The sequence below is a fragment of the Clarias gariepinus genome, chromosome 25 (genome assembly GCF_024256425.1).
Source record: "Clarias gariepinus isolate MV-2021 ecotype Netherlands chromosome 25, CGAR_prim_01v2, whole genome shotgun sequence".
Classification (NCBI taxonomy): domain Eukaryota; kingdom Metazoa; phylum Chordata; class Actinopteri; order Siluriformes; family Clariidae; genus Clarias; species Clarias gariepinus.
Window position 1 is genome coordinate 6,361,527 of NC_071124.1, and position 23,558 is coordinate 6,385,084.

The 23,558-nt window shown below is 38.9% G+C and overlaps 3 protein-coding genes across 8 annotated transcripts in view; 1 reads left to right on the plus strand and 2 right to left on the minus strand.

Annotated features, from left to right (window-relative positions):
* The window catches only part of LOC128512760 (syntaxin-1A), a 107,761-nt gene that overhangs the window by 24,440 nt on the left and 59,763 nt on the right, over window positions 1-23,558 (plus strand). For all 5 annotated transcript variants that reach the window (XM_053486166.1, XM_053486169.1, XM_053486167.1 and 2 more), the window contains exon 3: window positions 15,715-15,814. In XM_053486166.1, the coding sequence (XP_053342141.1) occupies window positions 15,715-15,814 (100 nt within the window). The remainder of the gene's footprint in view (window positions 1-15,714; window positions 15,815-23,558) is intronic.
* On the minus strand, window positions 8,806-10,098 carry LOC128512761 (gamma-crystallin M2-like). 2 transcript variants are annotated; one of them, XM_053486171.1, is made up of 3 exons: window positions 10,053-10,098; window positions 9,244-9,489; window positions 8,806-9,137 (listed from the first exon to the last, which is right to left on the minus strand). In XM_053486171.1, the coding sequence occupies exons 1-3, from the start codon at window positions 10,059-10,061 to the stop codon at window positions 8,853-8,855; spliced, it is 540 nt and encodes a 179-aa protein (XP_053342146.1). In that variant the 5' UTR covers window positions 10,062-10,098; the 3' UTR covers window positions 8,806-8,852. The 2 variants fall into 2 exon arrangements, with proteins under 2 accessions (XP_053342146.1, XP_053342145.1); XM_053486170.1 differs by lacking the exon at window positions 10,053-10,098 and having other exon boundaries at window positions 9,244-9,507.
* On the minus strand, window positions 13,200-14,065 carry LOC128512762 (gamma-crystallin M2-like). Its single transcript, XM_053486172.1, has 3 exons — window positions 14,019-14,065; window positions 13,610-13,855; window positions 13,200-13,503 (listed from the first exon to the last, which is right to left on the minus strand). Exons 1-3 carry the CDS (start codon window positions 14,025-14,027, stop codon window positions 13,219-13,221), a joined length of 540 nt encoding a protein of 179 aa, XP_053342147.1. The 5' UTR covers window positions 14,028-14,065; the 3' UTR covers window positions 13,200-13,218.

Sequence of the window (23,558 nt, forward strand, 5' to 3'; positions counted from 1 at the left end):
AGGAAGCATGTTCGTAAGTCGGATTTGTTCATAAGTTCGAGAAAGTGAGCCTTATACATCTTTGAAATGAATATAAAATGTAAAGTGTACCCATCCACTTCACTTAATCCCTGTCCCCTTACCTCACGCTCCCATCACGTGGCCAAGATCTGTAACTCCGCCTAAGGAGTACTTAATCTTACACTATTGTCTCTGTGCCTTTAAACTGCAAGGGAAACCCCAGACACCATTTTGGCTCAGAGCTGTTTTCCATCATCGTGCTCCAGGACTGATTCATTGAAACCATTGAGGCCGACTAATTTCTCCCGCACCTCCACACCACACACATACAATATACTTTAGACATTCACTTACACACTGAAAATATTGTATATAATTGTAAATATTGAAATTTGGCGCACTGCAGGGTCTGTGTTATTTACAGTACACGTGAGCTACTTTTGCGATTTGTTCACATCTACGGATGTTTGTAGAACCGCGGTCTGTTCGTACTGTACAGTACCTGTGGAAATTTGTAACTCAAATGTTTGTAAGTCGGGGAGTACCTGTATGCTGTTTTCGTTGATGTCTGCAACCAGCTCCATTTCTGATTTCAAACACTTGTTGAGTTATTAGTCCTTCCTGGAGAGAAATGAAAGTGTAGTTATGCATAATAGTAATCATGTGGCAAAATTCCTGCTTCATATACTTCATATACTCCCTCTGCCATCTGGACCTGTCTGACTCATCCTGGTGCCCTGCTTCTGGTTGGAGATCTCGTCACATGGATGCCCCGTGTGTCTCTTTGGGATGCGTCTGGTGTCTGGGGACGGTTTCACTCTACCATGAAGACGGTTCTGGCCTCGACTGATGTTGACAGCTGTTTCTCTGATAGTTCAAGACTGGAATTTCCTACAAGTCTACCTGAGCTTCCAATATCTACCTGAACTCTGTATTGACTTCAGTTAACATCAACGAACATTAAGTGGATAAGCCACTGGACTACGGTTTGGAAGATCCCAGGTTCAAACCCCACAACCACCAAGTTGCCACTGTTAGGCCCTTGAGCAAGGCCCTTAACCCTCAACTGCTCAGATGTATAATGAGATAAAAATGTAAGTCTGCCAAATGCCTAAAAGTAAATGTAAACTGTTATACTGAACTGCCTGCCACCTAACACACAGTATGTCTGCAGATCAATTCCCGCTCTCTGTTCCACCCAGATGAGGATGGGTTCCCTGTTGAGTCTGGTTCCTCTCAAGTCTTCTTCCTATTGCCATCTCAGGGAGTTTTTCCTTGCCACTGTGGCCCTCGGCTTGCTCACCAGGGACTATCTGATCATTTTGATTCATACACATTCACATTCCAAACAAACTTAAATAATTCTTTTGATTTGCGACAATATCAAAAAGGCTTTACAAATAAAATAAAATTGAATTGACTTGAATATACTATATATCACTTGTGGTTTTGTAACACAACACAATTCAAAAATGTACTATGTACTTAAGTAAAAGTACAGTTATTTGCTTTACTACATAAAATATATTCTGTAATAAAACTACACAAGTAAAGTACAGATATGTGAAAATACTGTTACAAAGTAAATTTACTCAGTTACCTTCCACCTCTGATGCTTTACAGTATCACCACATAAAACCACTTTGTACCTTGTAAGAACCGCTGCTGTAATAATAAAGACTTTTCTGTATGTATATCAGTTCATCAGTTCATTTTCCTATTCTACACCTGTGTACTGTAAGGATTTATAATCTCATGACTTACTGACCTCCAGAAGAGGTCAGGTCCCTTTCCAGGTTCCTCTTGTCATCTCCGAGAGCGTTTCCTTGCCCCTGCCTCCTCCAATTCGTTCCATAGGGATTAAAAAAACTTTTAAAATAAGGCTGCTTTGCGACAGTGCTTATGGTTAAAAGCCCTATTTAAATCGGGTTCTTTAAGATTAATGCACTTGTAAGTGATCGGTGCATAAATTAGATTTATAATTAGAACAGATTATTCTCTTTATCTCTCTGTTGTGCTCGCGTGTTTGTAACGGGTTTTGTAGCATTTCAGCACTGAGTTATTTTACAACCGAAAGCTTAAACCGCTATCGTAGGATCACACAGAACAGAACGAGACTTCTCTGCTCTAATGTGTTTTTAATGGGACAGTTTAATGGGAAGAGTGTGCCACTTTGGCTCAATACATTTCCTGGCAGGTAAATTCTAAGGTGGGACAAATAAGCTCCTTATCGTGGACGATTTATTGCTGTTAGGTCATCTCCCAAATGGAAAAGCTCTCAGCTAATGGAAAGGGTAGTCTGATGGGAAAGCATGAAAGATAAGCTTATGTTTCAATTATAGGGATTTTATTATTATATTAGCTTGATTGAGTACATGATGTTGTTGTCTCTATTTTACAGTAATGTAATTTTATTAAAAACAAACACTCAAACACTAATTAAGATAAGGATAAATATCCACCAATCAATATCTTTATACTTTAATAGTGATAATAGTGCAGAATAAATCTCACTGTTGAAAATGGTGCTAATGCACATTCCAGTCCTACTGAGAACGTTCCATAATGTTGCGTAGCATAAATTTTGATGTGGAACTTCCTGTCATCTTGTACATCAGAAAAGCATTCATGGCTGCATATTCTTTGAAAGTAAAATACACTGCACGGGAAAAAAAAAATGTCACCCACTCCAGTATTTAGGTGGACGGCCTTTGGCTTTGATTATGGCAAACATGCTTATGCAACATGTATTTCCATCCAGAATTGCATTCATTTCTCTCCAAGATCGTGCATTGATTATGGAAGAGTCGGATCTCTGTGTAAATCCTTCACCGGTACATCCCGAATATTCCGGACTCTGTGGTGGCCAAGCCATGTGTGAAAATGATGTCTCCTGCACCCTGAACCAATCTTTCACCATTTGAACCATCATCATCATCATCTTGGAATATGTTCATGCCAAAATCTGGCCATACAGTATATTTATGCAGTCAGCTGACCCCATTTTTGGGCACATAACGTAACATTGCTGAACCTTAACCTGACCAAAATGAAGCAACTCCAGACCATAAAACTGGCTCCTGAGGCTTGTATGGTAGACACTAGCCATGATGGGTGCATCACCTCATTCACTTCTCTTCTTACCTTGATGGGCCAATTACTCTGGAACAGGGTACATCTGGACTTATCAGACCATTTTTCCTACGCTCCACAGCCCATTCTTGCACCTTATCCAAGTTAAAGATTTTTTTTTTTCCAATTAGCCTCACTGATTCTAAGAAGGACTGTCTCTTAAGGCTACACAGCTGTTTAGTCCTAATCCCTTGAGTTCTCTTTGCTTTGTGCATGCAGAAATGGTCTTGCTTTCACTGTTAAACATAGGCGTGGGTTCTACTTTTGATTTCAACAAGCGTTTGAGTGATCTCCCCTCACACTCATTCAAAAAAATAGAATGCGGTTTCCAGTTTATTAACACAACATTAGTAGTTTTAACTTTAGTAGTTTCAGCAATATCCTTACTGTTTTTTGTTATCATTTTAGCCATCTGAAACAGAGTAATGTCAGAGTAACATTGCCACATTGTTGTTTAAGAAATGAGAAGCCAGGCCTCCAAGTGGCGCAGTGGTAAAAGTGCTCGTCCTATCATCTGGAGATCGCTGGTTTGATTCCCGGGTGATGCTGTAACCTTTCGCTCCTCTCAAAGGTCTAGAGAGAGCTGATTGGCCGAGCTCTCTCAGAGGGGAGGGATGAGAGGTACTTCGTGCTCCCACATTAATCACGGCTCTACAGCCAATCAGGGGCGCGCTGAAGAAAAGATGCGGTCGGCTGGCGTCACGTGGTTCAGAGGAAACACGTGATAGTCTTCGGCCCTCCTGACTGAGTGGTAGTAGTAGCCTTAATGTGGAGCCCCCTAGTGACGGGGAGGAATTGGACACGACTAAATTAGGGAGAACATCTGGAAAAAATCCAAAAAAAGAAAAAAAAAAAGAAATTATCCAATGGAAGGCTCTTAACTATTTGGTTAGTTAAATCTATTTTTTTTTTGGCAGTGTATTAAATGCGTGTGATATTTTAGGAATAAAACATATTGCGGCATTCTGTTATAGGAAAATGATCAACGATGAAGCACCACAAAATTTTGGCAAAACATTTAGATATATCCTACATAGTGAGCCTATAAAGTGAATACGGTTCGTATCGATGTTCCAAGGGATTTATTATGTGTAATTTTTTGCATTTTTGTGGATGTTTTCTCACTTTGGGATTTTTCATTAAAAGGTCATCACAGAGCTGCCATCTGTAGCATCTGCCCTTGAGCCCTGCAGGATCTTTACTTAAAGAGCGTCTGAAAGGGGTGTCACACACACACACACACACACACACTTCATCAGACACAGTTGTGCTTCCCTGCATGTGTCTACATGTCATTATTGACTGGACCACAAAAGATGCCACATTTATCCGTTAAAGAGCACTTTGTCTCCTCACTGGCGTCACACCAGAGACCGAAGCCCCAGATAATGCATGGATGTGAGTGTGTAAGAATGTGCCATCAACGAGGGTCAAAGAGTGCAATTAAACTCCCCACTCATTCAAGGGCCTGTCAGTAATTAACAATTCAAGGGCAGATTGGACAGGGTGGCAGACAGCACACAGACCACACCAGCCCTTTACCCTTGACTCTGACTCCCACCCCTGTGCCTCCAACTGCTATTTATAATAAGAATTTCAGAGTTTTTTCCGTCTTCTCAGTCACACACTGAGGCAGGTCAGACAAGGCGAGAGCTCGAGTGCTATTCCGTGTAAAAGGGTCAGTAATTAACGCTCATTTTGTGTTCATTTCCACCGAGAGACAGCAGCTCCTATTGTAGCCGGTGCATTAGTGAGCTAGAGCAATTAGCGCAATAGCCGACACAACACTTTCCTAAAAATATGCCACGACTATACTTTAGAGCGGCGCATTGTGAATTGCTGTGTAATCCCTCCAGCTCAGAGTTTCTCGCAGGGTCAGTTGCATAAATTACTGCGATAAGTTACCGCTTATTCCAGTATGAGCTTTCATTTATGCGGCAGGTGCTCGTTTCTAATACGTCTTAAATGTGAGGAGGACTACGGTGAAATGATATTTTCTGTGCCTCTGATGCAGTACACTCAAAGAAAAACAAGCAAGCGAAAAGAAATCACATGGTGTCTGTGTAATGGTTTAAATCAGGAATAAAACATGACAGTGTGTCTTTAATGCCGAGCAACACGAAGCAGTTGCAGGTTGACACTGACCACTTCACTGTGTAACTAACACCTCTTAAGGACCTCACTGATGTACAGTGCTGTAAAAAAAAGTATTTGCCCCTCCCTGACAACCAAAAAAAAGGAGAGAAAAACTTATCTTGCTTTTTGTCCTGAGCAGATACGATTTCCCCCTAATGTGACCTCATATAAGAGAACACCCTCCCCCGGGTTGTTGCTCAGCTCTCTTGTTTTCTGAAGGGGCGTGACACTGAAATGGCATGTTTGGAAGAGGAGTGAACCAAGGGGTGTTTGATATAAAAAACAACAACATTATCTGAGGTATATTTAAGCTGGAGCACTAACAGACACACCTTGGAGGACCTCTGAGACCTGTGTTATAAAGAAATAGTAAAATATCAGACCTTTAAGGAATATAAACACAGCCCCGATGCAACCTCATGTAAACAAGTTAGATGATCATGATAATACTGTATATCTATATATAGACGAAGGTTTAAAGCCTTGTTTAGGATCCTCTAGCGAGCATATGAAAGAAACTTAACCATTTTCCTATCTGAGCCTCTCACTTTAAATATTTTTCTGCATAAGTAGCAGATGAGAAATGGAAATCAGCCATACGTACCGTAACTTCGAATAAACACGAACTAGCTAAAAGGAGAAAAGAGGGAAAACTAACAATAGTTAAGGCAGATCAAGCTTTACATTTCAGCCACCACAAGAACAATTAGGATTTGAAACAATGAAAGCTGACATGTAGCGAGTGTTTGGCTTTTCTGATGCCAGTTGGGGCTCCTGCTAACTCATTGGGAGTGAACCGTAGTTAACTCACATCATTCAATGTCAGATTAAATCAGGACATTAAAGAGGCACTGGAGTAAGAAGTGGATCGATGAGGAGCGCAGGCGAAGGTTTTCATCTAGGCATGGTGTGCCGGTGTGTGTTTATTAGCTCAAAGGATACTAAATCATCAATTTTTAAACTTTTTGCATCCTTTTAACTGTAAAGAAAAAAAATTTATTGCCCCCTCAGGATAGATAATTTTTTTTATTCAAATATAGGAATACAGTGAAACCTTGGATTGCGAGTAACGTGTTTTTTTTTTTAATAAATTTTGACTTAAAAAATGAACATGTCTTGGTTTACGAGTACCGAGTATCATGTATCACACATGTGCTTCTTGTTTTGACCGAGCGTCACGTAATCACAACTGATCCAACGCTTTTTTTCTCTCTTACGCTGTGGAATTGTGGGTAACTGTCTCCCCTGCTGGGTCTTAGTGCGCGTCTCTTACTGGTAAAATCAACATTCGTGCACGCGTGTACTGTTTACTATAGCACTGTGACCACGTGTGTGCGTGTAAAACATTTTATTTTGTGTTCATGAGCGCATGCATACAGCGCGCGTGTACTGTTTCTTATAGCACACGTGTGTGCGAGCGTGTAAAGCAAAAGAAAGTCTCATTATAGAGGTTAAAGATCCATTCTCTCCCTCTCTGTTTCAGCCTATCTTTACACTCTCACCACACCCCCTCTCTGCTTCACACACTGACACACACACACTCTGTGGAGTAGATGTGAATGTGGAGTAAACCCAGAGGGGATTCTAGAGTCTATTGAGGGGAAAATGTACATGTGACCTCTAAAACCAGCATTCTTAACCACAGTCTTATAAAAGTAAATAAGTTTGTCACCCCTCGGGGGCCCCTACTGGTCTTGAGCCCAAGGCAGCTCTAACCTACAGTAAACCTGATGGATTAAAAAACAAAAATCTAATTGATTTACTATGCTCTCTGAAAAACTAAATCAAACACTGATTTAGATTTGCAGCACTGGAGTGAATTTAGGGGACCTGGAGCCTATTCCAGGAGACTTTGGGCACAAGATGGAGTATGCCCCGGACAGAGTTGGATTTCATAGCAGGGCAAACACATTTACACTACAGGCGATTTTTTTGGAAACCAGAGGAAAACCAGCATGCACGAGGAGAACATGTAAACGTCCCTGGAGGTGCGAGGCCACAGTGATGACCACTACGCCACTGTGCCATACCTATTTTGAACATCTGAAATTGAGAAAAGGTAAAATTTAAACTGGATCCCCAGAAAATGATGAAGGAAAGATGAAATGCAACCCCTTGCAGAAGCAATAATATCCATTCTGCTTTATTCATACATTCTAAAACTCTGAAAAGATTTTTTTCTGCTCAAACGTCCATCCATCCAATCATCCATCCAACCATCCATTGTCCATACCACTTAGGGTTGTTGTGGGCCTGGGGGAATATTTCAGCGAACCTGGCCACATGTTGGGATGCGCCCTGCCACCTGGCTCAAACATTACTCCCTAAAATAAAAACAAAACAAAACAGAAACTGAAAGTAGATAAAAATTGTAACCAGTTGCATTTGTCAGTGTCTTCCCTCTGTACAATTTATTCTCACGAATTTAAATTTGGAACATAACCAGCGTTTACAGACCTGTTTACCATCTTGATTAAAATGCCCGTTGTTTGTGTCTGGTGCGAAAATATTGATATTCTACAAACTCATTAACTTAATGACCCAGAAAATGCATCCGCATTCCGGAGCTATCCGAGAACTCCGCGGCACACCTCTGACTGGTGTTTGATAAACCAAGCTTCCAGCGGAAACAAGCCAATTATGAATGTATTAAAGATGCAGTAGGCAGGGTATTAAGGACAGAGCGGTGTTATATGGCAGAGGAGGAGAATGACAAAGAGGATGGGGGATGATAAATGTTGCAGGATTGCTGAGCGGGATTTTAATGTTTTAAAATAATTATGTAAGACAGTTGGGACATTACGACAGTGAGAAAGTGCTACATGTAAGCCTCTGTGTCGGGAAAGAATGGATGTCTTTAATAAGGATGAGAATCACCAAGGACCACCTAATACGATATTATTGCAATATCCAGTTGCAAATTCTATTTGTATTGTGAAAAGTATCATGATTTTATAAATATACGGAATCAATATTAAATTATTATTCAAATTGATGATACATGAACAAATGAAAGTGCAGAATTTTTTCCATTGTAATGTTAAAAATTTTACGATTTGCTAAATATTATACCATCAGTAGGTAAAGTTGTTGAAGACGCTTTAAATCTTTAGATTTTTGTTCTCTCCAGTCCAGTGGTCGCTGCCATTCTTTGGGTCAGTCTCGGCAGCCCACTAGGCAGCGGATTTTCTTCTCATCTGGGGAATTTTCTAGGTCTGTTTGTGTTTGTGTGTCTTAATCTAACTATTCCACTACAGCAGTTTATTTCCATTGAACGATTCAAAGGATTCTCTCAGAAATGGCAGCCAGACTTGGCAGCTCATCAAGAACCAGCATCAGTGTTTCAGCCTTTGTGGCACTGTTGTACTGTAGTAGCACTGAGTGCAGACAAGCGTAAGATGTAAGATGTACAGTATTCTCAAACAGAAGTGTACGTACTGTACATTGGTTCTCCTTGATATAAAAATGCACTGGTCATACCCTTCTTACATGTTTTGAACATTAACCATAGCAACTACTAGAAGACAAACAACCAAATAAATTTTGACCATTTTATTTAGAACATTTTGCACGATTCGATTTCTTTAATACCAGGAATCCATGATGCGCCTCATGCTCATGAACCTCATTCCGCTCATTCCCATCGTCTCCCTGAAGCTGCGGTACTCCCCAGGCCTGAAGTACCACATCCTGCCCCGGTAGTGAGGTTGCTCGTACATGAGCCAGTGGCCGTCCATGACGTGGCACGAGTGGCATCCATCTGACCAGTGATAGCGATCCATGATGGAGTCACAGTCCTCAGTCACGTCCATCATCTGGCCCATGTAGTTCTCCCTCTCGTACATCCTCATTCTGTAGGATCCCCTGTACTGTTTTAAGAAAAAGAACCAGATGAGCCAATTTTAGCGAGAACAAAATAGATATTGCTGGAGTAGAACTCATTATGTTAGCAAGAAGCGGAAATGTTTAGCGTACCATTGGAATCATGCGGCAGGACCTGATGCAGTTGTTGCCCCAGCCCCACATGCTCATGTAGTCGGGGTACTCGCCCCTCTTGATGAAGTACTGGTTTCCCATGAAGTTGGGGCGATCGTACACCATCCAGCAGCCTCTCTCGACCTTGCACGAGTGGCAGCGACTCAGGTAGGAGGACATGTCGGAACAGTCGCTGCTGCACTCGTAGGAGCGACCCATGAAGTTCCTGTCCTCGTAGAAGATGATCTGTTTGTTGGGTAACATTTAATCAAAGCACGATTAAGGGGTCAACTTTAATAATTACCTACAGGCACAGGCTGTTATCATAGTTTCAACTCTTTCATGGTTTGAGGAGGTCAAACAAAGACTGATAGAGATGATAAGTGTACCCTGCCCATATTAGGGCTTCTGGTTCTCTCCTCTGGAGCCAGAGTTGTAGGTAGCTTTTTCAAGTGAGCATCTAGTGAGCAGGTCACTTATACAACCTGGTCAAATTTAACCTACTGTATAATGCCAACATGGAGCCATCATATGAGCTCATCACCAGCAACATGGCGGCATAGCGATCTACAATCCCTGTTGGCTTGGCATTAAAATAAACTAGACCCTGTGATGAAACTTGCTTAGAGTACTTTCACATGAGAAGTTATAGTTGTATACATACAAGATGAAGGAAATGTCGAAAAGTATATATTTTAAGACCTGGCCAAAAATATGATCTGGACATCTGTAGACACATTTAGAATGAATAACTGTGACTCAAATAATAAGAGAAAATAATAACTCTTTAATTAAACCCTGGTACTCACCCTGGCCATGATGACGTTCTTTGTTCGTAGCGGTGGATTCGCTTGTTTCCAGTTGGTGAACTGACACTCTACCGTGTTTAACTCCTGAATTTATACCTGAGCAGAACAAAGCAGCGTGCACCTCCTATTGTGAAATCTCCTGAGCAAGCAACAGTGTACAGAGCTGAAGTGCTTTCGTTACATTTCCATGTGCCTCAGTTCTCTATACGACCTCACAATGGGACTGATCAGGGAAACAAAGCTGCAGAAATCCATTCTTTTTACTTTATATATTAATTATGCAAACTGTACACAATTTATACACCATGTATATACAGTAATAGGCTTGTTAACTCGATTTTTGTTGCTTTATTCTTGTATTATTTATTTTGCAAGCTCATTAATTACTGTGTCATGAACGACAGGTTTAATAATTAATTTATTTGTTATACAATTGAAAATGTAAAACTTTGTTATAAAATCATCATCTCCATGCAGAATAGCTTTAAAAAAAAAAAAAAAACATTTTAAAAGCTATTCTGTCTGTTGGAAATTTTTTCTTGCTAGCTATTTTTCTATTTTATGAATAAGAACATCAGGGACTATGGTATTGGAAGCTACTATACTTATAGGGATCTAAATATTTAACTAGCTATAATTAAGCAGTATCACACTTGAGGTTGTGCTGTTGTAGTGAATATCAGCATGCCTGAAATGCAGTAGCAGGAGGGTGCAGCCTAAGAAATAAAGGTATCATAGCCATGATTTTTTATTATATAAAGCCAATAAGGTATTGTGACGACAATAAGTATAAAAGCATAGAATTTCTAGAAACACCACTAGGTTTTCTAGTGTCGCCTTTTAATAAAGTAAGTAATAATAAGTGAATCTTTTCTAATTAACTGAAGTCAAGTAACTGAAATAAATGCGTTTGATTGATTGATTGATTATTTTTTTCGGAAAGGATTTCTCTCCCAACCATATACTGAGAAATCTCAAGCCACCAATAAAATGTTGCTTTTATAATGACTCCTTTGCTTCATGCGGAGGTTTTGCTGATGAAATGAAGCATATTAAAATACTTCGGATTGTTTTTCAAGGTTTCTTATTTCACTATTCCATTCCATCTCTGCATTCTTAATACTGGCCTAGAGAAACGCTCTTCTCCTGGTTGCATGATCAATCTAAATGTTTCTCTTTCATGTTTTTTGCAGACTTTTAACTCATAGTTGCCAAGTGCGCCTGCTTTGAGCTGCTTCTTTTGATCCAGAGATGGAGATCAGCTTTCTTCTTTGTCTGATGATGTTTGCACAGGAACAAAGGGAGGAAATATTAAGATACGAGCTTTACAGCGTACATGCTTTCAGTTGTCTTATAGTTGGACTACACTGGAATAATCCAGCTGCCTTTGTTGGATTCCGTTATAGATTTAGTGAACAAACGGACAGGACATAAATTAGCAGTGGTCAATCGCTGCAATTACAAAAGTCTTCTTAATTATACAGCATTTGCAATTAGAAGAACTTGTTTATTATTTGTGATATTTGGTTTACATGAACACGCGAATCAGGAGATAACAAGTTAATGATCAGGGACTCATTTTGACTTGCACTGTGTTTGATTGAATGCTTATGCATAAAATGGCATCTAATAATGATCTTTGTGGATTTTTGGACATTTCAACTTGTTGAATGAATTTACCCGTATGCTTTAACTCATCACAATCTCACTCACTTTTTTGCCGTCTCTAGTGTTACTAACAGTGAATATGTCAAACTCTAAAATCAAATATGCACCACAAGCACCCATGTATATAACAGACACAGATCTGACAACAAATACTGTAATAGTTTTAGATGTTTATTAGCCCTTAGATTAGATCAGATTCATCTTTATTGTCATTATTACTTTGCATAATGACAATAAAGTTGAATCTAATCTAATGTACAAAGCCAATAAATTGCAGTTACTATCTAATAAGAAGTGCCTATTCAAACTAAAAAACAAATAAGATTATGGAGCTAATATGTACTGAGGTGTGTTATGTACAGAAGGTACAGTAGGTATTATACGGTACACTGAGTTGCCGAAAAAACTTGCACACTTTACAATTTTATTCAGTATTGATTTGGACATTGCAGGACAGTGTGGTGGACGGTTCATATGTGAAAATTATTCCTCCTTCTGTCAGAACCACTCTTTCACAATTTGAGTCCTTTTATATGGTCGTTCAATCAGGGAAGGAAAACTTCATCAGCTGACTTAATTTTATTGCCATATAACACCTGTGTCTAGACCTGACCAACTGAAGCAACCCCAGATCATAACACTGCCTTCAGAGGCTTGTACAGTGGACACTATGCATGATGACTTACCCTGATGCGTCCATCGCCCAGGAATAGGACCAGTCTGGACTCATCAGACCACCTGACCTTTAACCATTGCCAGGGGCCACATAAGGGGCCAGGGGTAGCTCATGGTTAAGGCATTGGACTACGGTTCGGAAGATCCCAGGTTCAAACCCCACAACCACCAAGTTGCCACTGTTGGGCTCTTGTGCAAGGCCCTTAACCCTCAACTGCTTAGATGTGTAATGAGATAAAAATGTAAGTCGCTCTGGATAAGAGCATCTGCCTAAATGTAAATGCTCTTACTTTCACTATTAAACATAGCTATGGTTTTCATTGTTGACGGATTATCATTCAACCTAACCTTGTGTCGAGACCACAGCGCAAAGTACAGCATGATATGGTTTAAGAGACCCGATCGGTATATGTATGAACCATTGCTCGCAACTTTTAATTGAATTTCTAATAAGGATTGTTGTACCACCAAAAAATAACAAAACAACAAGTTCAAGTTTTCTTTTTTATAGTCACATAACTAATAATCGAGCACTAAAGCGTTCCTGCTATCATTACTTCATATTAGCTTCTTGACCTCAGTAAGCTAGGTATGCTATCTACAGTAGATGGTGCTGTAAGAATTGCAGTTACTATATCCATATAGAAACCTTCTAGAGATTTCTAGGTATTTGACTGCAATTTTAATAGTCCGTGAATCCCAGATTTCAAAGCTTGGTTTAGCTAGAGCTCGTGTTCATTCATACAGGAGTTAGCACAAAAAACAGACCAGTAAATATATTTTTAAAACATTTTATTCAGCATTTGGACATTACAGGATTAGGTTAATACCAGGAATCCATGATGCGCCTCATGCTCATGAACCTCATTCCGCTCATTCCCATCGTCTCCCTGAAGCTGCGGTACTCCCCAGGCCTGAAGTACCACATCCTGCCCCGGTAGTGAGGTTGCTCGTACATGAGCCAGTGGCCGTCCATGACGTGGCACGAGTGGCATCCATCTGACCAGTGATAGCGATCCATGATGGAGTCACAGTCCTCAGTCACGTCCATCATCTGGCCCATGTAGTTCTCCCTCTCGTACATCCTCATTCTGTAGGATCCCCTGTACTGTTTTATGAAAAAGAACCAGATGAGCCAATTTTAGCGAGAACAAAATGAATATTGCTGGATTAGAACTCATTATGCTAGCAAGAAGCGGAAATGTTTAGCGTACCATTGGAATCATGCGGCAGGACCTGATGCAGTTGTTGCCCCAGCCCCACATGCTCATGTAGTCGGGGTACTCGCCCCTCTTGATGAAGTACTGGTTTCCCATGAAGTTGGGGCGATCGTACACCATCCAGCAGCCTCTCTCGACCTTGCACGAGTGGCAGCGACTCAGGTAGGAGGACATGTCGGAACAGTCGCTGCTGCACTCGTAGGAGCGACCCATGAAGTTCCTGTCCTCGTAGAAGATGATCTGGTCAGACAGAAAGAACCCATTTTACAAAAAAAAGTCATCTGGTCAGGTAATTTAAAAGAATAATATGAAATAAAGTTTTTAAGCAATAAGTTTTAGTTTTTCCCCCAGGTGAAACCCCATGGTGAAAACAATTCCTGTGTAATCAAGCTCTGGTGCTCACCCTGGCCATGGTGTTGGGTTTGTTGATTTGGTAGATGGAACACTTTCCAGCTGATGAACTGACACTCTGCCATGCTTAACCCCTGAATTTATACCCGATCAGAACAAAAAAAGTGCTTCCCTGTTTTGAAAAGTCCTGAGCAAGCAACAACGCACACAGTTTGCAGTGGAGGTCTTTGGATAGCTGATGAGCTTTTGTTCTACTCGGATATCTAGAAGGTTAACTCATGAGCTCAGGTGTTCACATTTCACACATAAGACAAGTAATAAACATATGTTTATTTTTTCCAATAATGTATATAATTGTGGGTGATGTGTACAATTGTTTTTGCTGATAAATGCATAAGCAAACTTCTCAACAGGTCACACAACTTGTCGTTGTTATTTTCCATAATTTCCATGTGTTAAGTTATTTTTACTCCATCATTTTAATTTTTATTCAGTTTTTATTTATAGATGCTGTATGAGTATGAACATGCACACTCACCAAGCACACGGAAGTAGTATCACAGTTTATTAGTCTAATTCTCTGTTCAAACACTCTCTTTACTTTATAAATATTAATAGATGACATTTTTTTTTTTTTTTTTTACTTAAGCACAAAGTGCACTAAGCCTCTAGGGAACAAAGTTGCCTAATGAAATTATGATGAATAATTTGCCGTTCTTCATTCAACATTGCTTTTGAGATATTTGCCATTTCATATGTGCGGTCACTGTAATTATGGGAAGCCAATAGGGTCATATGATTAATATTTGTTAATTTCCAATTAGTTCTAGAATGTAGAAAATAAATCACTAAACAAAAAACACTGAATTAGAAGAAGTGTCCAAACTTTTGACTGGTAGTTTATGTGTCGATAACCAGTTATGCAATATATCTCAATATTCCTTAGGCTGTATTTAGTAGCAGTATGTGTCATTTCCACAATGAAAATGGGACAGATTTTCATTGTTGTTCAGTGTTGATATTCATTCATTCTATTGCAGAAGTAGCATGCTACAGAATTCCAGCTGAGTTTAGAAAGAGCGTTTCACATCATCCATTTGAGGCTTTAGGACCTAATTGATATTCTTGGACACATTTCTTACCCTTTACCTGATTGTTGAAGTTCTTGGTGCGGTTTTATTGTCGTTAATATTTTACAACATGTTCTACAGTGCTGTATCAGGAAATGGTTGCTATGGGAAGCAACATTCATGGGCAGTATTTGAAGTCCAAGACAAAATCTGTACTAAGATCCCAGACTGTGGACAAATCTGGACAAAAGGCAGGTTTACATCCATCATTCACGGCGAAGGCGATGCCAAGTTTCTGTTCAGTGAATGAGAGTTGTGTGAAAGCATGGCAGAAAGACCCGTAGCTCCGCTGAGACATTGTGCTATTCATGACAAATTTAAATGGAACATTTTCAATCTGCCAACCCATACCCACTCGCTTAGTGCAGAAAAGAAAAATATATATTTAAATACACACAGAATTACAGAATGAAGGACCATTATTTTGTATTTTAAAAGGCAATAAATGAACATGATGAATGAGATCAATCACTAGGATCCGAATGAGTCATATGTGGGTTTTTTGTTTTATTTCTAAAGCTTTTTCTTTTTTTTCGATCTTGGTAACTCTAGGTTTAAGCCAGTAAATAAAAAAACCCTAGGAATTGAGCATGTTTTGATAATTTTTGTCTCTCCTAGGTGGAAGAGATCCGTGGCTACATCGACTCTCTGGCTGAGAAAGTAGAGGAGGTAAAGCGGAAACACAGCGCCATCCTTGCCGCACCAAATCCAGACGAAAGTAAGATTTATAAAGCTGCTTGAAGTGACAAATCTTCATAAATGATATCAATGCAATGTGATAAATAGTACATGCATATCATTGCATGCATAAGACAGAGATAAAATGATCAGCCATGATATTAAGACCAACATCACCGGAGTCTCATCACTAGGTCAAACCTCCTGGTTTCTGGGTTCCTCTTGTGCCAGCGGGGCAGATCTGGCCCTTTGTGGTGTGGCTGTGCAGCGCCACTAGACGTGTGCTGTCGTGTCTGAGAATAGGATATTAGGAGTGGAACCCTTGGGTGCTGTGGGTTGTGGGTGGGGCCTCCATCTTTCAGACTTGTTCGAGCTGTAACAGATTAGGATCTGCGGTATTGGAAGGCAGAGTCGATGGCCTTGGGCTTTTTGCCTGCTGGGTCTGTGCGAAGTGGCTTATGGTGCATTGGGTGTTCTGGTGCCTTACTTTTGTGGCTAGCATTGACTTTTTCCACTATTTGTCCTGCATTGACTTTTACATTTACATTTACATTTGGCATTTGGCAGATCCTCTTATCCATCTTCGAGCATGAGATCATAATAGTAGTTTATTATAACAGTTTCAGCATAGAGTGCTAAGTAAATTGTCCTAATGTGCATTCGGTTCAACATTTTAACTGAAAGATCATGTTTGCCCTTAAGTTTTTTTCCCCTAAATTAGTTAATGTCTTTCTTACGCCTTTTCTTACTGACATACTATCACCTTTACAGTACTGTAACCGTTTACATACTGTAACTATTGCTATCTGTTGTGCTATCTTGATGTCACACTCTGTCATTATGGTACATCGGTGTATCCTACTACAGCACTTCTATTTTCCAGCGTCCTCTATGAGTCAGCAACATTACCGCTAAGCTAGCTTTCTCATTTCTAATGTTTTGACTGATCCGGTTATAAATGGCCCACACAAGCGCTGCCTAACACTCACTTACACACACACACACACACACACACACACACACAACTCCTGCCTACACACTCTATGGATGGACTCTTTGACTCTCCCACACCGCACAATTCAGTCTTTGCTTTGTGCACTTTGGAAGTGTAGGATGGTTTAGAGAGGGCTTATTTACACTTTTTGAGAGCAGGACCAGGAAATGATATGTCAGTTATGTTTAAACATAAGTTAGTTCAATTAACCGTTAAATACATTACACAGCACTGTCAAAGACGTTCATATATACTTCATTACATACTGTAATGAAGAAGTAATTAGAGCTTTCAAGTTAAAACGTTGAAAATGACAAGAACACTTTAGAACGTTTTATACGAATGTGCTCATGCTAGTGTCTATAGTAAGAATGAGGGGTGTTCAAGTCAAACCAGGACTGTGATGAAATTTTTTTCTGAATGAAGCAGTAAGACTTATTGACATTCACAGAAGATGATGAGACTCCTAGCCGCGGAAAAATATTTGATTGGTGCGAACATCTGAACCTTGGAAATAAACGGATAACTTGTCGCCAACCTGTGGAAGAGACACATCTGTCTGTGGGAACTGTACACAAAATCAATCACTGACACCACTTGTGTATTAGTAACTCCAAGCCATTTCCACAGGTTTGGGCTATTAAGGGAGTTCCAGGAGGCCAGTGTTTCCTACGTAAAGCAGGCAGTCCGATCTTGACTCCGCGTGTACTGACAAAACTTTCTACCTTGATGGTATCCAAGCACTAGTGAAATGCTAAAATATAGAGGAACAAAGGTTGTTTGTCTCATGACTGTATTGTTATTTTGTACACGGTCAGTTTGACATAAATGGCCCTTGTACATTTTAATTAATACAAAATTGAAATCGTTGGCAAAATAATGTACAGTATTAGAGGAATAAAACATGCTGTTATTGCAACTTTGGAACTTCATTGTTGATTACAAGTATAAAATTACAAGTATTCTCCTTTCACTTAGCAACTACAGTAAAACCTCGGATTGCGAGTAACATGGTTTGCGAGTGTTCCGCAAGATAAGCAAAGATTTTTAATAAATCATTACTTAAAAAACGAGCAAGTCTTGGTTTACGAGCACCAAGTATTATGTATCACGTATGTGCTTCTTGTTTTGACGCCGAGCATCTCGCACTGGTATAATCAACATCCGTGCACACGTGTACTGTTTACTATAACACTGTGACAACATGTGTGTACGTAAAACATATTTTATTTTGTGTGTGAAAGAGCGTGAGTACAGCACGCGTGTACTGTTTCTTATAACACACGTGTTTATGCACGTGTAAAGGAAAAGAAAGTCTCATTAGGAAACATTTATCTGTCGGGATTTATTTTTACTTTTTTTTTAAAGGTAAAGTGCAGGTTAATTTCTTTTATTTTTACTTTATATTATGTGTTAATTATTTTTATGTATTTATTTTTTTGGTCTGTTGAACGAATAATTTAAATTTCCATTATTTCCAATGGGAAAATAATTGGTTTACGAGTGTTTTGGAATACGAGCCCGCTTCCGGAACGAATTATGCTTGTAATCCAAGGTTCCACTTAGGTATAAGTAAACCTAATCTAAAAAAAAGTACATTACTTGTTAAGGCATAGTATTAGCAATTAGTTATACCTTATTGCACTAGTATGTTAAAATTGAATCAACTTAAAATTTAATCAACTTCTAACTTGTGCAAGACAAGGCTCGGCTTGTTTGATGTAGGACAAAGGGCAGTTTGATGGTGAATGATAAAAGAACGACTTTAAACAGTAACGATACCATTTTACTTAAAGTTGAGCATGTATTCAACACAATATAAAATTACAGTCAACTGAGTTTCAAACTTACATGATTTGAGGCAACATTTTTTAAACGCTCATTCCTCAAATGCTTTGATTAAAGTATGTATGTCAGTGTTTACAGTATAACAGCACATCTCTATCCCTTCCATCATTAAACCTTGCAAGGTTAAACACAAACCTTTTTAAAAATCTCTTCCAAGGTACTTTAACTAGACATTTTCTGCTATTCTTGCTTACTTAAAGAAAGGCCAAGGCCGACTCTGACTTGTCTGACTTGTCTGAGAAAACACAATGAGACTGCTACTGAGAGACACTTATACAACTCTCAGCTCATCACAGCTATTGCTGAATGTGTCTGCACTTCTACATTTCTGCCTCAGAATTTACTGGCTCCTTTTGTTCATCACTCAAGCTGGCATTTTCCCTAAGACCATCATTTTTTGAATCAGTGCTTTAATAAGTACATTTATCAGTGTTTATATCGGAGATAATTTTTGTTTTGTGGTTATTTTTATCATAGTTTTAAAACATGGTATATGATTGTCCACACTCCACCTCATCCCAAATATTTCCAGTATGTTTAAATACTCAAGACATAATGTTATGCGTTGGAAGTAGCAACCAGAATAGAGTCCAAAGAGAAAAGTCATAGAGGTGCTAGGTCTGGTCCCATGTTCTATGGTTAGTTTCAATTCTTGGTGGCCAAGTGCTAATTACTGTAGGGTTGGGTATCTTTTTTTTTTTTTCATACCGGTGCCAAATCGATACTTTTAGAACAGTATCGGTGCCAAAGCGGTGCCTGAATCGATACCTTACAAAAGCCACAAAATTATAGTGGATGACTCAAGAATACATTTTTATTGAGAAAAAAAATAATAAAAATTCTTCGTAGTCAAATTAGCCTTTTTTCCAATGGTAAAGGGGGGCACTATTGTAGTACTACTAATACTAGCTGGAAGCTATAATTATAAACAGAATCCATGTTACATTAGTATTTTACAAATTGTTTGACCATTTGTTAGCATGAATTTGGCAAGATTTCCATTTTGTAATTAACAGGACATTAGCCTACTACTGACCTGCGGAAAGGCTGCTCTCGTCATCATGATCGGTGGACTCCTTTTTGCTACGGTTGGTATGACTGGGGCTGGGGTCGTCCACACCGATAGTGCCAGCTGTTGTCCACAAGCTGTCAAACACGGTGCCTCCCTCTGCTTTTAAGTTTATTCCATGTGCCCTCAAATGTTTCATTAGATTTGACATGTTCCCCCCTTTACACGCAACTGCTGTAAAACATTTGCTGCACGTCGCGGTGTCGGAATCCTTTCTTGTGAAATATAGCCACACTTTCGACTATTTAGTTTTAGGCATTTTAATGAAAGTTGTTTAACTTAGCAAGCTAAGATAGTGGTAGACCACCTACTGCCGTCAGAGTGAGTGTAACGTACGTTGCTGGATTGACGCGCATTTCGGATGGTCTCTCACTTGCGCTTTTAATTTTTTAATCTAATCTAATAAATTTTTTATCTACAAAAATAAAAAGGACAGTAACATTACTGAAACAATGTTTTGAATTTGTATTATCAAAGCTTTCCAAAGTTCTTAAGATTTTTCTAATTAGGTAAATAATTAATTTTTCCGATCATTTCTGATGTCCCATGAATGCAGTATGTAAATTTTACTAGCGATCATGTGTGTTTATGAATCTGATGCTTATTACAACTGTGTCATCATAGCCCCAGAGAACTATTTTAATTGACAGTTCAGGCATTTAAGTGGCACCGAAATGAGGCACCGAAATTCGCATTCTGTTTCGGTCCGGTACATACATAGGTATGTTATACGGTTACTGTATATAGGTACCGGTGACGTTTTGGCACTGGTTTTTGGGACCCAACCCTAGTGCTAATATATATATACATTATGTAATTTAGGAATGTGGGTGGAGCTTAACCCTCTTTTTGATATTTCGGTAGTCCTGAGTGGACAGTAGAGCTTCCAACCACAGCCAGATTGGATATGATTTTGGTGCATCACGCTTTTTAGTTCAATTTCATTCAGCAGTGCTAATGTTTACTGCCTGATTTGTCTCAAGCACCTATATGTCTTATAGGTTTTCAAATATAAAAAATTACTCAAATAAACCAATAATCATTGCTAATTTATATGTCATGTCTCATTTTTGACTTGCCAGTCTTCTGCTTGGACACTCCAGTCTAGTAGTTGGCAATATTGCACTTACTGCCCATCAACTCAAAGAAAAAGATGCAAGCACTTCATGTAAAATTGGAGAGAAATGTATTTTCTGCAAAAGCTATGTTATATTTTTTTCCCGAAATGTAACAAGTTTTGACTATTTGATGTTCTCCGTTACCAAGATAATTTAAAAAGTCTAAAAAGATGAGCATAAGCAGCAGACAATGTCAACTGTCCAAAAGAAAATTATTGCATATTTTAAATGAAATAAAATAAATGCATCAAAATTCATTTTCTTGTGAAGTTTTTCATTCTTAGCCGGCTATCATAAAGTTTGTACAAAGAAGGAACTATTGATGGTAGTAGTGACACGTGTTATAACACTGCGCTTCTTCGTTAGACGTAAAACAAAGGTGATTTTGTACTAACATAAAACATTTTTCTTGTCTGCGGTATTGTTTTATTATTTTTGGCTTTAAACACCAAAAGATTTGTATTTTGTATCAGGGTAATAATATTCTTTGTAGAAAAGTCTGTCAGTTATTTATTTACTCACTTGTTCAGTATTTGATTGTGGGCACTCTATTTTGTTTCAAGCGTGGAGCAGTTGTAAGTATTGATTGCCCTAAATTAGCACCGTGTTAGGTGTTGTAGTGGTTAGCGCTGTTGCCTCGCACCTCCAGAGTCGAGGGTTCGATTCTTGCCCCGGGGTCCGTGTGTGTGGAGTTTACATGTTATCCCTGTGCTTGGTTTCCTTTGGGTGCTCCGGTTTCCTCCCACAGTACAAAGACATGCAGATTAGGCTATTATTAAATTGCCGTAGTGTGCACATGTGTGTGTCCTGCAATAGATTGGCATCCCATACAGGGTGCACCCCTTAAGTCTCCTGAGATAAAGATATATGGACAATGATTGAGTGAGAGTGGTTGGCAGTTGGACTCCGAAATATGAACCTAAAAGGCAGGCTTAATTAAAACCACACACACACACACACACACACACACACACACACACATTTCCTATACATGTAAGCATTCAAAAATGCATGTACTGTGCAAAAGTCTTGTGCCACTCCTCATTTCTTCATATTTTGTTTTTAAAGAGCCAGGCATTCTTGTATGTTTTAATGTCGACTTTCAAACCTAAGTTTCCATCCTTCTCCCATCCATGAATATAAACAAGTTCCAATGCTCAGGCGTGATGTCTATTTAATAAACACAGGTATCAAAGGTACCAAAGGTATCAGACACTGCAATTTCAACTCTACATTACGCTCATACCACATTCCTCCTCCATTTTTCTCTCTATTTTGCTTGCTCACTTTCTGCAATATACAGTCATGTTACTTGATTAAGCAAGTAATAATGATGTAGTTATGATAATAAGTAGTAATATCACAGCTGAGCGGATCCATGATGTATTTCTACATCATAAATAAACAAAGGCTGCAAGATTTATCGTCTCATCTGTTTTTTTTTTTGTTGCAAGATTTGATAGTTATGCAAAAGCCTAATAATGTTTAATAATCGACCTAAAGAAAAAACAGCAACTGTATTTTCTTGCTCTGCTCAATCCTGATCTGGCAGTAATCAGGAAATTGCATCTCCATCACAGCCTGCGGCTTCTGCCGCAGAATCAATTTTGCACCAGACATATTAAATAAATGATCCTCAAGCAAAACATTATGTGTCAAAATCTAAAAATAGGTGCAGGAAATACAACTGCTGGGAAATAAATCAATCCTAATTTGTCCAAACAGTTTCTGCTGCCTTTACTTTTTATATTATTTGCCACATTTTTTCCCAGAAAGCAGTTTTTTAAATGTATGTTTTTGAGTAATGCTGCTAAAGTTTAGCACATTTTTCATTGCTCAAGTCTGAGTGTTTTTCACTCAAATGCCTTGTACAGGTTATTGTGCAGTGGGAAAAAAGCCTGCTGTCTGCTTTTTCTTTGTGAAAAAGCTAGACCTGGCTTACAGTCTGGAGTGTTTTCGCACTTGTCTCACTACTTCAGTATTTGAAGTGGGTTTGGAGTAATTGTTTCAAGGATTTTTTTTTTTTTTGTGCACCTAAAAGCATATCAAATGAACCCAAATTTTTCGAAAATATATAATCTGTTTACAGTTTGCACGTCTTTCTGTGTTTATATGTCAGTCTTTAAGATACTCTTCTGAGAGGATATTGTAAGTTTTTACAAAACTCTAATCTTTCCCTAACTAGCCACCTAACTAGCATGAGCTATAATAGAACAAAAAGTGTTCAGAATTTACTAATTAAGCAAGACAGCCAAGCTATCCAATAAAGTTAGTTAGCTAACTAACATGAACTACAGTTACACAGTATTCCTATATTATGTTTAAAGTCATATTTCGACATGCTTATCATTACTGCCAGGCTAGCCAGCTAGCTAACATAAGCTACTGTATAAGCTATCTGATAAGAGCACCTCAAGTCCTCAAAGCCTTATTTACAAATGTTTAAGATCTTCACTGCTAGCTAACATATTGTAAGCTAACACACTGATAAAGCTAGTCAGGTAACTAATATGAGGTTGTCTAACAATATTCTCTTCTGAGAATTTTGCCATGTTTGTGAAAGTCCATGTTCATTACAGCTAGGCTAGCCATTTAGCTAATATGAACTACATGACAGCTAACATGACCTACTGCACCTGACTTTATCTCCAGGAGGTCATGTGATGTCTAATGATATCTAAATAACTAATTTAACTTGACAAAATTTTTGACAGTAATTTTCATGCATGTTTCTAAACATCACTGCAAATGCTAG